General features: G+C 43.9%; 1 protein-coding gene across 1 annotated transcript in view; it reads left to right on the top strand.

Moving 5' to 3' along the window:
• The window catches only part of LOC128457597 (roundabout homolog 1), an 82,125-nt gene extending 65,750 nt beyond the window's left edge, over positions 1-16,375 (top strand). The window contains exons 7-29 of the mRNA XM_053442373.1: positions 671-795; positions 896-1,067; positions 3,945-4,150; positions 4,253-4,334; positions 4,466-4,628; positions 4,734-4,900; positions 5,032-5,153; positions 6,298-6,532; positions 6,777-6,898; positions 7,051-7,222; positions 7,457-7,654; positions 8,380-8,406; positions 10,374-10,413; positions 10,617-10,771; positions 10,920-11,276; positions 11,362-11,481; positions 11,587-11,731; positions 12,872-13,024; positions 13,109-13,566; positions 13,685-13,825; positions 13,927-14,148; positions 14,260-14,405; positions 15,032-16,375. Coding sequence (XP_053298348.1) covers positions 671-795; positions 896-1,067; positions 3,945-4,150; positions 4,253-4,334; positions 4,466-4,628; positions 4,734-4,900; positions 5,032-5,153; positions 6,298-6,532; positions 6,777-6,898; positions 7,051-7,222; positions 7,457-7,654; positions 8,380-8,406; positions 10,374-10,413; positions 10,617-10,771; positions 10,920-11,276; positions 11,362-11,481; positions 11,587-11,731; positions 12,872-13,024; positions 13,109-13,566; positions 13,685-13,825; positions 13,927-14,148; positions 14,260-14,405; positions 15,032-15,046 — 3,743 coding nt within the window. The 3' untranslated portion in view covers positions 15,047-16,375. The remainder of the gene's footprint in view (positions 1-670; positions 796-895; positions 1,068-3,944; positions 4,151-4,252; positions 4,335-4,465; positions 4,629-4,733; positions 4,901-5,031; positions 5,154-6,297; positions 6,533-6,776; positions 6,899-7,050; positions 7,223-7,456; positions 7,655-8,379; positions 8,407-10,373; positions 10,414-10,616; positions 10,772-10,919; positions 11,277-11,361; positions 11,482-11,586; positions 11,732-12,871; positions 13,025-13,108; positions 13,567-13,684; positions 13,826-13,926; positions 14,149-14,259; positions 14,406-15,031) is intronic.
• The last annotated feature ends 771 nt before the right edge of the window (positions 16,376-17,146 follow it).

Consider the following 17,146-nt stretch of genomic DNA (forward strand, 5'->3'; position numbering starts at 1 on the left):
TCCTGGTTTGTGTTAAGCTGCACAAGGCGGCTCTACGAGGCTGCATGAACTGGATCGATACCATAAATGGGTGTCTGGAGCCTAGTGAATCCACTAGTAGAGGTTTAGTACGCCCCTACTGCATTAGTTCATATCTGGGAAGGCCTGATAACAGTCAATCCAGATGAAAAAACTCAGTTGCAGGTACCCTTCTCCTTGCAATACCTATATTACTGACCGTTTCTTCCATGCCTTTTCAATTGTGCTGACTCATTCAAACATGTGCTAATTCTGTTGAGTGTGTCATTGCAGCTGCATATCCCTGTGTTCATTCTGGTTATTCATTACACTGCTCTGTTTTGTGTTTTTCCCTTGTAGTCAATACCGGTAAGTTGTCATCCATCCGTCATCCACCATCAGACCGCCACAGGAAATCATGAGCCCCTGTCATTGTCCTATCAACACTGTAATTCCGTCCACCAATACAGTATGTAGTTCATGTCATGTGTGGGTAAATTAATTTTAAAACATTTGCTATTTTTCTATTCAAACAAAGGCACATAGTGACTGATGTTGCTACTTACACTCTTAAACTGCTTTATTCCTTGAGCTTTCCAAGATCACTGATGTCTTTAAAAATAGTGAAACTGTGTCAGGCTGCCAGGTAATTAGGGCTTCTCTTCCTCTGCAGTGCCCCCAGCATTTGCCATACGCCCCAGGAACCAGGTGGTGACGGTGGGCAGGACGGTCACCTTCCAGTGCGAGGCCACCGGCAACCCGCAGCCAGCTATCTTCTGGCAGAGGGAAGGCAGCGAGGTGAGAGTGACCCTCAGTCTGTCATCACGCTAAAGTCATCGCTCAGGAACGGGGGGCTCCCAACTCTGTGATCTCTCCCTCTTTCTCTCTCCTCTCTCAGAGTCTCCTGTTCTCTTACCAGCCGCCGCAGCCCTACAGCCGCCTGTCCGTCTCCCAGATGGGCAGCTTGACCATTACTGATGTTCAGCACTCGGACGGCGGCTTCTACAGCTGCCAGGCTCTCAACATCGCCGGCAGTGTTATTACCAAAGCACTGCTGGAGGTCACAGACTGTGAGTGAAGGGGAAGGAGTGATGTCGGGCAGAGGGGTGGGTGGTGGGGTGGGACTTTTTGTTCTGCACATTTATAGCTCCACTTTTTTTTTGTCCTTTGAATAAAATGCCTTATAAGCGTACCCGTCCTTGAATAAGCATTATTCTTTTCTGCTGCAGTTCTGAGCAGGTATATGAGGCTACAAATTGGCCCATGTTGCAGGCTGGTGAGAGCTGCATCCCTCAGGTGTTGTAGTTGGCCTTGGCTACTAACTGTCAGGGGAGGGATTTCAAAACGTGTTGTTCTCCTGTCCCCATGGCAATTGTGTGTAATGTTTAGCCTCAGTTCACATCACCGAAGACACAACTTCTTAACAGTTAGAGAGATACTGCAGACTTAAATTTGAGTTTGATTAAATAGATCAATGCTATGTTTCAGCATCACATTTATTACAAAATGTATAGAAACAAAATCTGCATTCTTGGCTTGAACATGGTTTATGACATTTTATATATGCATGAAAAAGTTAACACCTTCTAATCGAAGGCTACAGGGACCGCTCGGGAGCTGGATTCAGGAAAGCTTCTCTCATTTTCAAATCTATGCTGAAACAAAACCCCTAAACCACCACCCTCTTGCTCCTCAGCTGTCTCTTACACTCACACTGTTTGAACCTGGCTGAGACAGAGACCATGGTTGTCTCAGCAGCAGCCACTGCTGCCAGCAGTTCAAACTGTTTGAGACGAGAGAAGCCTCTATTTGATACTGCGTGTGTTTGGGGGAGGGGTGCATTAGCCCCGCCTTCGTTGCTTTGACAGGGGGGGGCACAAAATCTTAGGGGTGAAGTCACAATAAAGTTGTATACATAAAGAGGTCAAGGGGAAATAGAATAATTATCATGTGTGAGTCTGGTTTGAATTAATACATCGTCTCTGTCCCTTTCGCCTGTAGATATGTGCGAATTAAGACTGCAGGATTGACACATGATTTTGATCATCGGTGCCTTTTATATGAACGTGTGTCTCAGGGACTGTCAAATAAATCCTAGATGAAGAAATAACTGTGTTAATTGTTTGAAAAAAGCAATTTAAATCCGCTCGGAGGCCCTCACCAGTAATTACAAACCATTGAGAAAGTCCACAGACTCCCAGTTAAATGACCTGTGTGATCAGGAATACATGTGTCTGGGTAATTTTGTACTACAGTATGTACATATATTAAATTAATGAAGGTAATTGCCTAAGGGTTAAGCAGACATTCACTGCATCTCCACACTGAGTAGTTGGGTGCAGCCCTCTTAGTTATAATGGATAGTGTGCTGCTCTTAGTCTGCGCTCTGCAGCCACCTAGCAGGGAAATGAGAGGTATACGCTCTGCGGGGAAAAAAAATGTGTTATGGTTAATGGACGTGGAAACAGATGGTGTTGTGTGTTTGATGCAGTTTTTTCATTGGTCTGTAGCGCTCCTCTCTTGTCTGAACCTGTCTCTCTCCGCCCCAAATTTTCTCCATCCCACCACACACTCATCTCATCCCCATTTGGAGTGGTGCATTTGTATGGAAATAACCAGTCTGCATCACTGCAGGCAGTTTTCAAATGTGTGCTTCCATCACCCCCTTTTTTGGGTTGTATTTATATTTATTTATTTATATGGCACCCTCTGCCCCCCCCCCCCCCCCCTCCCCCCATTCACAGGGTTTTAAAATGTAAGAGAGAGATTGGGAGAGAGAGGGAGAGCTCCGTTATCTAAGTGGGAATGTTATTAGTTGGGCTTTGCCGTTGTGATTGGAGTTGGCTCCAGCAGCACCTAGCTGCCGAATGAACGATTAGTTGCTCTCCGCTGGAGGGGAAAAGTTGATTTCTTTTTTCCTCCACTGCCTGCACAACCAGCCGGAGCTATTGTTCTCCCTCTTTACCAATTTTCCTCCCAGTATCTTTCACATCTTATCTGTCTTTCAGTTTTTTTGTGTGTGTTTCTTTTGGGGCAGAATTACTTTTTCATTTTCTCTACTTTCATCTTTCGTACTCTCTCTCTTCAGCCTTGATCTTTTGCGAATGTCAATTCCCGATATCCAATTTCATGATGTACTATTGACCGTATGCTTATTGCTCTTTTGGAATTTAGCTTTTATTCAGTTGCGATGGTACAGATACAGAGAGAACAACGCAGGGAGAGAGACAGGGGACAATCCACCAGTGCAACTCAGGTCACTGACCAGTACCAGACTGGAGATAGATGACATGACGTTACCAGACACAGCTACTGCTTTGACTGTTCATAAAGGAATATTTCCCATTACAAGAAAATAACTTTCCTTTGGTAACAACAGGAAATTAAAGCTTTTTATTACAGACATAAATCATGAAACTCTATATCATCAACGCAGGCAAGATCTTTCCAAAATCTTAACCTTACTTTTCTTTTATTCCCTAGGCTTAACAAATACGTAACCCATACAGTTTTACAATGACCAATAATCTCAAACCCAAAATAGGTGCTTTTACTTCCCTGACACCACCACCAAAACCTTGAACATGTTTTAGTTGGAGTGTTCTGTTGCAGGGAGGGAATTTTTAAACCCGCAGATATTTGGATTTTGATTAAAAAAAAGGAGACAAATAGGGGTTTGAAGTTTCTTTCTAAATGTTTTGTTTGTAGCAGACTTCACCAGACCACAGGATATTTCCACCATTGTTCAAATAGCATCTTCGAATTTTTGTTAAACTATGGCATAATATTGTTCATCAACCAATAGAAATTATTTTATTTAGTTTATATTGATGTTTCCAGTTCAGATCCACAGCTCAAATGTTTAGTGTTTAGGTGCAGTTTGTAATGTTTGTAATGTGTAATGTGTTTCTAACGTCTTAAACACTCCTGCTTTTGTACTTTAATAGCTGGGTCAGACCACCCTCCTCCTGTGATAAGGCAGGGACCCATCAACCAGACCGTTGCTATGGACAGCTCGGTCGTCCTCAGGTGCCAAACCGCTGGTCCTCCGTCTCCCACAGTCCACTGGAAGAAGGACGGTAAGCTGCTGTCTCCATTGGAGTCCCGCATGTCCTCAACAGACACAGGATCACTGGAGATTCACTCTGCTAAGGTAGGGGATGACGCTAAACAGCGGTTAATACTTAACAGTTACAGTGACTGTGCTGAGCTAATCCAAACCACAAATGTCTGCTCCTGTGGCATCTCTCCTCAGCTGGGAGACACAGGCTTCTACACTTGTGTGGCTTCTAGTCCAAATGGAGAGGCTTCCTGGACAGCATACCTGCAAGTGGAAGGTGGGCTATTCATATGGAAACAGTCAAAAGTCAATCACTGTAACAATAAAAAGTTGTTATGACAGTAAATGTGTACCGTAAAAGTCATAGTTAATGATTTTTTCATGAATGTGTCTGTGTCTCTGGGGCAGAGTTTGGAGTCCAGTCCCCTCATCAAACAGACCCTGACCTGATCCCCAGCACTCCATCTAAACCTGAGGTGTCCGACATCAGCCGCACATCCGTCACCCTGTCGTGGAAAACCAGCCCCGGTGCCGGTGCAGCACCTATATCTCATCTAATCGAGGCATTCAGGTTAGACATGAAACGTCCGACGTGTTTTAACGGCATATAACAGGACTATTGTCTGGCTTCAACATAATGTATTTGAATGTTTTTATCTCCCACCTCTGCCTGCAGTGATACGTTAGGCAGCCGATGGGTGACCCTGGCCGAGCACGTGAAGACACAGACCTTTGTTCTGAGGAACCTGAAGCCGGGAGCTGTCTACCTCTTCATGGTCAGAGCGGTGAATGCGTACGGCCTCAGTGACCCCAGTCCGATCTCAGACGCTGTCAGAACACAGGGTCAGTGTGGGCTGTTCACATAGAACAGATGTCTGTAAAACTGCAGGCGACTTTCGTGTTTGGTTGGAATGAGTCGATTTCAGTTCATCGTCGCTATTTCATTCCATTTTTCCTTCCTTTGATACCAATAGACAGCGCTTCCACCATGCAGGGGGTGGACCATCGTCACATCCAGAGGGAGCTGGGAGATGTAGTCATCCACCTGCACACGCCCACCGTCCTGTCATCTTCTGCTGTCCGGCTGCAGTGGATGGTAAGGGGACCATGCCATGTCAACAGTAATCACGTCTGTGCTCCATTACGTAAAAGCAAAGTTGTCAACGTTAGGGTAAATATGGGAAAAGGTCAAATGTTCAATTTTACCAGCAAATGTAAACAGATACTGTACATTAAAGTATGAGTTTAAAGACGAGGGGTCAGGCCTTAGAATAATCAACACAGAGTCAGATGCTGACAGAGTTTTTTATCGGGGGGGTTTTAGAGCAGATTTATTTTCTCTGACATGTTTTTATAAAGTCTCCTAAGCAACATGAGCTCTCAACGAAGATTGAGCAAATACACTTTGAACAGAGATTTAGTGAAAGCATTTATTAGCTGAGAATAAATCCACTCAACAGTGGTGAGTTTTTCTTAGTGTCATTAAATTGAACTTAACATTTTAGTAAGTCTCCAGTAACTCAACGTAATGTCCTCTGAAGTCATGAAGACATAACCGTGTGTGTGTTCCTGTACTTGTAACTTTGTGAGGACCATTTTAAGCATAGACTCTACAGTGTGAGGACATTTTGGCCGGTCCTCACTTTTTCAATGGGCTGTTTGAGGGTTAAGACTTGTCTTTTGGGTTAGGTTTAGAATAAAGTTTAGGTTAGGCATTTAGTTGTGATGGTTAAGGTTAGGGTAAGGAACTAGGGAATGTATTATGCTGAAGAGTGTCCTCAGTAAGATAGAGGATGCACGTGTGTGTGTGTGATTGTGTGGGTGTGTGTGCATACGTGTGCCTGTGTGTGTGCCTGCCGCCCCCACAGGCACCCTTTGTCATAATTGGTGTGGTTTAAATGGAAAGTGCTTAATTCTCTCCTGGCTTGATTTGAACTAGAGCTTCCTGAGAGGAAACTATTAATTACCTGATATTGTGGTTTACAATGAAAATTCACAGATACGGGGAAAATGCTAATCTGTATTGGCCCTAAAGGCAAAGTGAATTAACTGAGTTTTAACAGATCCTTCCTGCAGAGTGTTCACAAGACGAAGCTCAAACCCCCCCCAGATGTGTGTTAATTTAACTCACATGCGGATTCTTATTGTGAACCTCAGACTTAATAATAACCACAATGGAATCACTGTATCTCTCGCTGTTCCATATTCTGACATTCAAGTTCTCCTGCATCCGCATTAAGGTCGAGCAGCAGTCCCCGTACACCCAGGGCTACAAGGTGCTGTACAGGGCGTCTGCTGAGCACGGTCAGCCTGAGGGGCAGTGGAGCTTCCTGGAGGTGCGCGCCCCTCGAGAGGACGGGGTGGTGATCAGTCAGCTGAAGCGAGGCTCCATCTACGAGTTCAAAGTGCGTCCCTTTTTTGACGAGTTCCAGGGAGCTGACAGCGAGGTCAAGGTGGTTAGGACATTGGAAGAAGGTCAGTCGGCTGAACAGTATTCAACCTTTTTGCTCTATAAATAGCTGATAATAATGAAAATGACTGAATAACATTGGTTCAATTCTTGCAATACCCTTCAATCTGTATCTGTATAACAATGCAGACAGATGTTGTTTTATTGTATATGCAAATCTGTCAGGGATGCAGTCCCATCTCTGGGATGCAGACAGGATCAGATGAGTGTTTATGACTGTATAGTTAACAGTATGTTTCATTGCATCAGCTCCTGGTAGAGCACCTCAGGGTGTCACAGTGACAAAGAGTGGCACCGATGGAACTTCCATCCTCATCACTTGGAAGCCGCCTCCACACCCGGAGGAGGCAGGAGTCATTCAGGAGTACAAGGTGAGAAAAGAACCCCCCCCCCACTCTCTCCTGATCTAATGCCTAGGAATCTCCAGTTAGAATGTAAATTGCATTTTTGTGAGGCTGCCGGTGCCTCTTGTGTTGTCGGATGTGTGTCCCTCAGGCGATCACTGTCATCCCGTCTTCCACAGATCTGGTGCCTGGGTAATGAGAGTCGCTACCATGTGAACCAGTCGGTCGACGGCTCCACCTTCTCCGTGCTCATTTCCAGTCTGGCACCGGGAATTCGCTACAGTGTCGAGGTCGCAGCCAGCAACAGTGCAGGGCCTGGGGTCAAAAGTGACGTCACTTTCTTTCAATTTGGTAAGAATTCTGAACCAGCTTAGGAAGTAAAAGTTTGAAATGAAAACATCTATAATATTTCATAGCATAGAGTTCACAGAATTTCGAATAAAGCACCATTCTGTGATTACCTTTGTGTCCAATTAGGAAAAAAAAGAAAAAAAGAAATTTTAAAATCTCCACTTATTTTTCTTTTTCATTTCTGTTTTTGTTTTCACGAGTTTCTGTGTTTCTTCTGTTTTTTGCTCTTGTCAGACTCTGCAGGCCAGATGATGGACATCAGTGTGGAAAGAGACACGTTTTCTCACATCTCAGATGTGGTGAGGCAGCCGGCGTTTATCGGGGGCATTGGCGCCACCTGCTGGTTGATCCTCATGATCTTCAGCGTCTGGCTCTACCGGCACAGAAAGAAGAGAAATGGCCTGAGCAGCACGTACACCGGCATCCGCAAGGGTGAGTGTTCCTCTGTTTTAAGTTACAGGAGTGTTTGACAGATAAGTGTAATTTATGTAGGTTCAAAATGCAAATATACAACCTGTACATATGTAGGCCCAATGCACAACTACTTCTCTGGGTATGTTTGAAGGTGTCTGATGAAAGGATCAAGCCACGACATGTCACCATCGCAATAAACACCTGTCTTCATCTCTGTGATATTAACGAAAATATTCTCAGATGCTGACAAGCAGATCACATCAAATGTTGAAAAATACTCTCGCTCTAATCTTCCCTCGACACCGAGACCTCAGGAGCAAATTTGCATTCGCGATTATGCAGACATTCAAAGGCTGACCTTTAGTGGCTCATTTGTAAAGTGTCATTCCCCCAACATGGCGCAGATCTTGAAGGCACAGGCCTGTCAACCTGCCATTACCATGTCTGCTCCAATATCACTATTATTTTCTCCTCCCTTCCCTCTCCCTTTGGTCGCCCATCACCCCCATTAACCTTCATCTGGACACACGTGTCAAAGACTGAGCCAGAGGCAAGGCAGATGACATGTTGTTATTTAAATGTTTGTACGCATCAGATCTCGATATAAATAGATGTGCATCATCACACTGAGGTTATATGAATAGGCGCAAAACAATAACTCCTTCTCTAAAGCACATTTCTTCATAATGCTAAAGTACTCTGAACTGGTGTCACCCTGTTTTCTCTCTTCTCTTTCCCTCCAGTCCCTTCATTCACCTTTACACCTGCAGGTATGTACAGTATCTCTTCAGTTGCTTTAACTTGGACAAGCAATCCTGTTGCCTTCATCGAGGTGCTGAGCATTGCTTAGGCTGTTGTCACTGTGTTGTCTTAATGACTGTGGCAACTGTCATTCGATTGAATTTTGTTGAGAGATGTTTTAGGTCTTGAACCCCCGTCGTTGTCCACAGTACCTCTGTGCCAACACTTTGAAACAGCAAACAGGGGAAGCAATAAAATGCATTGTTTACTCCGCATCCAGTTGGTAGAGTATGTTTCTCATAACAAGAGCGGGAGAAGCCCCGGGTGTAGGCTCATCCCCGAGTCTGCCCGGACCCAGCTCCCTTTTTGAGCACCTTGTGAAAGAGTGTTTTTGTCAAGAAATTAGCGGATTTGCCGCAGTTCCACTTGAAGTCGTCGTATCTTTGCCGGGCAGCTCGCAGCGGAAGTAACTCAGTGCCGGCGGATGTGCTTAAAACAGCATCCAGGGTTCACCAATCACAGACATTAGATTAAAAAAAAGCTTAAATCCATACCTATTCGCTGTAACTGAAAGTGGGATGGTCTGGGGCGCAGAGTGCTTCCACCTATGGAAAATCTGCAATAACCATTTAAAGAGCAGCCACAGGTGCCGTGGTTGCCAAAAGTTTGGGGACTTTTACTTTGAAAATGTTTTTGCCGGTGCCCCACACCAGGAAGTATATGTATTTAGGAAGAAACTGACCAGATGCAATGTGAAAACATGCTCACAGGTGCATTGTACAAGTAAACTAGTATCATCTATTTAAAACAGGTTGAACATGTTTATATGTTTTCTCCAGATGTTGGAAAGGTCGGTGCCTCAGTGCCCCTTATTAACAGGCCGCACAGATCCTGAGATGAAATTGCATTTCTTAAACGGAGTCTGAAGAATCAATTTTTGCAATTAGATATTTCAGTAATTTACATACGTGCCAAATATTTGTGCAATTATTAATGAACATAACATAGAATATAAATCGTTTTTAACAAACATCTCAACATAGAAGAGATAGAATCTGTTAAAATAAACAATTCCTGGAATTAAAACATCATCAAGAATAAGAATTAGTAGTAGAAGTAGTAGAGCACATCCTTCCACCAAGGCCCAAAACAGTCCCCTTGAATTTAATCAAGATGCACCAAATTTCGCACACGCACATAGGTTTTTTCATCATGGGTTAGGGTTAGTTAGGGATCTTAAAGAAGAAAACATGAATCTGCTCACCGATCTGGATCTTTTCCAAAACTTAATTCTTACGTTCTACCCACACCCATACCACATCTTTCCACCAAGTTGTTGCATAATCTTGCTTAAAAACGTATCAACAAAGGAACCGACATGGGTGAAAACAAAACCTCCTTAGAGATAAACATGGGAAGCACAATTGACTGTGCCATAAGAAAAACTTGGCAAAGAACCTTAGGTTGACTGAATAAGAATATCAACCAGAATATGAGCTACAATGGGAAGTGATTAGAAAAAAGAAACTAGGAAATGCTACTTTACCTGTAAATGAACATATTGTATTTGTTGCAATGAATTGTGGAGTTGGTTGAAAAACTCGGATGTGCCTCACACCTGCTCACTAGGTTGGGTTCATTTGATTTAATAAGCAAAGAGTCGAATGCACTCTATGCGAGGAATTTTGTTTGTTTCATGTTTCACTTGTGGCGGATGAGAAACTTTTTCAAACGGTGTGTTTTCCTTTAAATCAGTGTCGGTGTCGTGCTGAGAGGGTTAAGGCGCAGGCAATTATTTGTGTTGTCTTCACATAAATTAAATCAGACAGTCAGACTCTCTGCCTTATGGAAGGAAATAGGTATTGAAGTAAGAGCAAACTTTAGACTTCAGACCTTTGCTCAGGCGCTCTCTCATGTGTTCCTCTACCTTTGGCACTTCCTCTTTTTGACAGCTCATCAAGGTGTAATGTTCTTTTCCTCCTGTTCCTCTTTGCAGTTGCGTATCAAAGAGGAGAATCTGTGTGCAGTGCTGGCAGGTGAGTTATATTTTTGTCCCTTTGAGTTATATAAAGACAAACAAAAAAAGAAGAAATGCACCGATGCTGTGGAAACACTAGGGGGAGGTGTCTGCCCGCTGTAAACTGATGACCTGAATGCATCCACCCCACACTCTTTTCATGTGGGATTTATGAGGCGGGGCAGGTTTTGATTGACAGCGCTGTGCTCTTCCTCGTTGCAGACCTGGCCTCCTCAGCATGGGGGAGCCTCTCAACCAGCTGTGGCTGCCAGACAATTGGCCGAACGCATGTGCCAATCACAAGGACTGCAGCATCAACTGCTGCAATAATGGCAACGGCACCAGTGACAGCAACATGACAACATACAGCCGACCAGGTCAGTGCAAGACCGAGTTCACATCTCGGTTCATTATAGATTGTATCTGACACATATATTGGGTGTGTGTCTGATCCAAATCAAACATCTCCCGGCTATGTCGAAGGTCTCCAGCTTCAAGTGCTGCTTTGTTTCACCCCCTCTGCAGCTGACTGCATCGCCAACTACGGAAACCACCCAGACAACAAACAGCTTGCTTCTGACACGGCCATTTACTGTGACGTGGACCTCTCCAACAAGCTCAATGAGATTAAAACCTTCAACAACTCTAGCTTGAGTTACACGAGTCCCGGAGAGGATTCATCCGCCACCTATGAGCCCATCCCGTACGCCACCACGCAGCTTATCCAAGCCAGCATCAAGAATAAAGCCTCGTCTGGTGGCGCTTTAGCAGAGCCTCTGGACATGGCCTGCTGGAAACACCCCCCTAACCCGCCTCCGATACCGAAGGAGATGGTGGCCCAGATGCAGTACCACGTTATTGAGCAAAACTTGCTGAATAAAGGTAAAGTATGGATCCAATCGATTTGTTTAGTATATATTCCTGTGCCAAAAAGATGTTCTAAATTAGTTTTCTACTCCGTCTTCAGAACACCTGCAAGGAATTGAAGGAATGATCCATCCCAAAAGCATCGCCTACAGCCAAAGCCGTGATCACAGCACAGGAGGCTCGCACCACAGCTCCGACAGAGGCAGCAACAGCACCTCAGGTGAGGCCAGCAGCTAGACACTGTCCGACGGTGAACCTTAGTGCGGTGATCCGCGAGTCTGTGCTCACCTCAGCCAATTTCCTGTCTTCTCTGTCTCTTTCTCAGGGAGTCAGAATCATAAGAAAGGGACGCGGGCACCAAAGCTCCCAAAACATAATGTGGTGAGCTGGGGAGAAGCCCTTTCTCCTCCTCCTCTTCCTCATGTTAATGCCTGGGACTGTGACGAGTACAGCCTACCCATGGAGAGGAGGTAAGTGGAGGAAGAAAAGACACACACACATACACACATACAAGCACAGACAAGTGCTACATCCACACTACTAGATTTTAGTTTGAAAGTACATCAACTCTGCGGCAGATCTGCCTGTTGTCAACACTACTTCATGAGATTTAAAGCCACTAAAATGGAGGTGTTTGGAAAACGCCGCTGACCGTGTACATCGGTCATGATGTAGGCATTGCTGGACGTCATCAGGCTCCTCACATTCTTCCCCTCTAGAAGAAAACAGGCATTAGCCCTCAGCTACAAGTGTAGAAATGTAACATGGATAATCAATTACAAACGTTGCTGACCCAGCGTTCTTGTCTTGGCTCACAGCTGGTGTGCAGTTAAATTCTGCATTTCACAATGATACAACTGCTTACATGTCTACAATTACAGTGTCCAGTGAGGGGGGTGGGGGCGGTGGGGGGGTCAGGCCTTCCTCTACGTGACCGTTCACATGATTCAGACGTGTTAGTACGGACAGGGACTCAAACTGATACTGAGCCAAAACACCTGTATTGTCAGAGATTGTTTTAGTTTGAAAACAGCGTTTTTTAAGAAATATTCTTATTAGTATTGATGTAGCCTTGCAGTACTCGTTAGCGCTGAACTAGTGCATGATATAAAATAAAAATCATTGCTGAATGTTTCATGTCAAACTACTACTTCTGCACATGATGTTGCTCATTAGCAGGCTGCAGCCCACCAGGGTTAAATGACTGGGGGGGGGGGGGGGAAATACATCAATAAAGTTATTAGACTCACACATGCTTAATTGGATGTGCGCCGTGAACACTGTCTGTCAAAACACGTTGTTGCTGTCGCCAGCAATACTTTTAACCAAACTAATTATACAATATTTGTTATGAAATTTGTCACAGAAAGTGCTTAATGAAATGTATAGCAAAGCAAAGAGAAACACACTCTGTCACTTTAACTTTGGCGGTACAAAAGCAGATGGTGCAGAAAGCTCAATGAACACCTTTTTACATTTTTCGATAATGGAAGTTTGGGATTTGATGGAGGACCCAGGCATTTGCTTTCACGTCTAATGGGCTGTGACTAATGCGCACACCCCTAGTTCCTTTAGCCATTCCCTCATGTCAGTTGTCCTTTTCTTGTAAGATTTGACACAGAAGGAAGAAAAGAAAGCTGTCCTACTCCACCAGTTAGAGGGGCGGTGTCTTCTCCTGCTGAAGTGTCATATAGTCACCCACCCTCCACATCACTGCAGGGCGACCTGAGCACTGACCTGCACAACGGAAACAAGCACCTGAGGTAACCAGATTCAGTATTCCTGACCCTGCATTCAACAATTGTTGTGACAAGAATGCACAGATGTTTTTTTCATCCACTTTCCAGCCAACACACCAGCAGCCACCCTTGCCACCTCTCCCCGACGCACACCTACAGCTCCATACCCCTCTGCTTGGAAGCCGACGAACAGGAAGAGGAAGTGGAGGAGGAAGAGGAGGAGGCAGAGGAGGAGGCGGACACGGAGCTCGCTGACAGTCGGAACAGCCAGCGCCACAACGGGCAGAGGGACAAGCACCAGCTGCACCACCCCTCTCCACACAAGCTGCTCTTCCACGGGCTGGACCAGACCCCAGCCTCCAGCACCGGGGATCTGGACAAATCCGTGACGGGGTCCATGGTGAACAGCTGGGGCTCAGCATCTGAGGACAACATCTCATCGGGCCGGTCCAGTGTTGTCAGCACTTCAGAAGGATCCTTCTTCACAGACGGGGACTTCAACCAGGCTGCAGCCTCTTCACGGGATACCGTAGGCCTGCGCATGTGTAGATACCAAGATGAGTCAGGTAAAAAAAAAGTTTGGCCTGCTTTATTGTAGAACATATCATATTATACTTCTGATATTTGTAGCATTTATTCAATCCCAACATTTAAAATTGTGCTAAATCTGTGTGATGATTTCAGGCCGGCGGCCCCAGCGTCCCAGCAGCCCCATGTCCACAGACAGCAACATGAGTCCCGCAATAACACATAAAAGGCCCAGGAGGCATAAACAGAACCAGTGTGGTCAGGAGGGCTACCAACCCAAAGACGTCTTCAACGATGGTAAAGATTTAACCTACACAGAGATTAGAGGATTTACTGCTCCGTATCTATGGATGACACTTACAGTACATCTGTCTCTCTCTGCTGTGCTGTTTCCACAGACTCCTGCATGCCTCTGAGTTTCCCCAGCCACATGTCCCATGGCGAATATAAAGTGAGGGGGGCCACGCTGCCCCGGATGGGCTCTGGGGATGCCGGGGGTCGACGAGGCAGCACGGGGACTCACAGGGTGAGGGAGGGTACGGCTGAGCCGAGAGATAACCAGGTCAAGCACAAGACTCCGCTGGGAGGAAAAGGAAGTAGCAGAAGCCGACAGCACTCAGGTACCAGTGGTTGATTTTAACACCCTCTATGAAAACTGTGAATTTTTCTTTTTTAATAAATAATGAAGCGTCTAGCCAATTCAAATGTTTTATTTCTTGCCTCTCCCTCAGAATTCGGGGACATCCTTCTATACAGTCGCCCCTCTTTCCCATCAGGCCCAGCTCTGAGGGAGCCCGATGATCCCAATTCATCAACCTTCATGTCGTGTGGAGACTCAAGGACCAAACAGGGAGGACAGGTGGGAGACGAGCAAGAGGTGAATCAACCAATCCAATCTAATGTTATGTCTTTAGCCCATATTCACAAATCCCCATTTGTCTCATAGGGCTAAACATTTTGGCACATCCTTTGCCCTAAATCTTTAAGACTTAATAAAACTACCAAAAAGAATTACGTTTAACAGGGTAAAAAAAACATACAAACCTCCGAGAGAGCTGCATGTGAGGGATCAGTCTCATAGAACGGACAGAGGTGCAGTAGATGCCGTATGTAGCAGAGCATGTCAACAAAATAACAATATTAAAAGCATCAATTAGGAAAGAAAGTGTTTTAAGTAAATGGAGAGGAGTATCCATGTTTAAATAATTAATAAAAAAGAAGTGGTCTGACATAAATTAAGAGAGCAGAAGTGACAGTTGTAATTATAAGGGTATTGCCAATAATGGTAATAGCGTGTATTTGAGTAGGCATATTGTATATATCAGAAATCTAGTTGTTTTCATGATCCATGATCCACGACATGGCCTTAAACGCAATATTGAATCTGCAATAAGCAATAAGGAATCAAAGCTCTAAATATAGTTGTTTTTGTGTCTGTGTGTTATTGCTACTGCTTCCTCGAATACATGTGTTAAATTGCATGACCCTGTTATTTTCCCACAGTTCCTGCAAAGCTAAGAAGCAACGCGAGCACAGAAGAACTATCCTCCAGCTGCTTCATACGAAGGACTCTGCACAACACATGCTATCATTTTCTAATTAAAATTTCTCATTAGATGTTGGAAAAAAAAGAAGAAAGAAAAAAAAGGTGCCCTTATGTTTGAGTCTGTTAGGACTTCACTCTGATGCACTGTTTGTTGTTTTCTGCTCTTTTTGGGGGACCGGCTTCCAGGAGCGGGGGGGCACTGGCTGCTCAGTAAAAGTAAAGATGAATGCACATTCGATGGCTGTCGTGAGTGTCTCCAAAACTATTGTCCGTGGCGACTGCTTGACGCGGTCCACATGCTCTTTGCTCGTTCGTGTCTTATTTTACTGTAGTTGATATTCAGTCATTACCAGCCATCTTGTAAATCGTTGGAATTGTTTACTGCCACAGAAGTGCTTCAAAATTCAGATTTTATAGAGCGGTGTCAATGTTTTATAAGTGATGTACATCTCGTCTTTGTATTCTTTGTTTCTACTTTGGTTATGAAAGCACAATCTCTTGTTTTTTATTGTAAGTCATTATTATAACAAATTTATGTTGGGAGGAAGTCAGTCTTCGGAGTCTGTGTTATAGTCTTTTCATCGGGTCAGTTTCGGGGGCGGGGGAAATTGTCGATTGTGGTTGTGCATACGGTTGTGTTCATTCGAGCTGCGTTTATTCAGATTTGAACCATCTGATGTTTGTACTGAGAGATTTTGCATGCAGATTCACCTGTAAGAGGTTTTACTCAACACCTCGGCTTCTTTGTTCCACCCTCTCTGGGATGTTGCAAAAGTTATCTTCATGGACTGGTTCCATTTTTCATTTTGTCTCCACCGATCATCTAAACCTGTGTTCCCACATCTGGCCATATCTTCTGGAACAGGGCCTGACAATCCACCGTATTTATTGAATTACTCAGCATGAATTCTTTACAAGCTTTAAATTCACTGAAGGCAGTTTTCAGTAATAAAATTGCCTGGATCCCATTTGATATAAGTGAGAACAGCCACAGCAGCATTTCAGCTGGTCTGTCTTCAGTCCAGTCCAGAGGTTTAAAACCTTGAGCTGGACACATCGGACTTAAGCCAATACTAGAACGTGTATATTAATCAGGCACTTATTTAAATATATACATAGATATATCTCTATATTATTGTCTATTTATCGTTGGAAAGTTAAATGTACATTGTGATGTAGATGTTGGTAATATTGTCCAGCCCTGTTCTCCAAGTTATACAGTATATGGAACAATTATGTCACTTTAACTTCTCTGTTTAAATAAATATTGCTGTTCCTTAATTAAAAACAATCACGGTTCATCTCTCTTCTGTATACTATAACCTGTATGTCCTCTTTACATCAAACAAACACGTGACTTACCACAAAGAACTAGACACATTGAAAACCACTATGGACCACGATTTACCATGAAAACTGAAAATGACCCTTATTTCACTGAATGTATGATAAAAAGTTATGAAAAGTATAAGACACTGACAGTCATTTAAAACCCATCTGTAGTGTAAGACTTGAAAACTTCAAAACAATGGATGCACACAAAGCACAGAAAAGTATATCATAACCATTGTTTTAACCCTTTGTGTAAATGTCGTTAATTTTTAAGTATATACTACAATAAATGTGATTCATTAGATTTGGTTTATAAGATGCGAAAGTATTCTAAACAAAGAAGAAATGTGAAAAGCATCTTACTAGAAATGACATCAAGGGGATTGTTGTAAGTAAACTACAGTGGTTTTCAGCTTAAAGAGCAAATGGAATTCAAATCTTAACATTCTTGTGAATGTTATGGATCTAAATTGAAAAGTTGTACATTTTGCTCCATTATTTATAATTAAAAACACCTACCAAGAAATTTGTTCATTCATGTTTTTAGGTCAGTTCTCGGTTTCCAACCGTCACCAGTTTTTTTTGCTTCGTCAGATCAACCCATGGGTAAACCCATCCACTTGTGTTACTGGGAGGTGGATGAGGACAAGTGGAGATGAGGAACCTGTGATGATGTGATGAGACGTGCTGTTTAATTAACCTCATTTAAGAACCTTCATCAACAGAGCACCTGCGTGCTG

This window comes from Pleuronectes platessa, chromosome 15 (genome assembly GCF_947347685.1).
Source record: "Pleuronectes platessa chromosome 15, fPlePla1.1, whole genome shotgun sequence".
NCBI lineage: Eukaryota > Metazoa > Chordata > Actinopteri > Pleuronectiformes > Pleuronectidae > Pleuronectes > Pleuronectes platessa.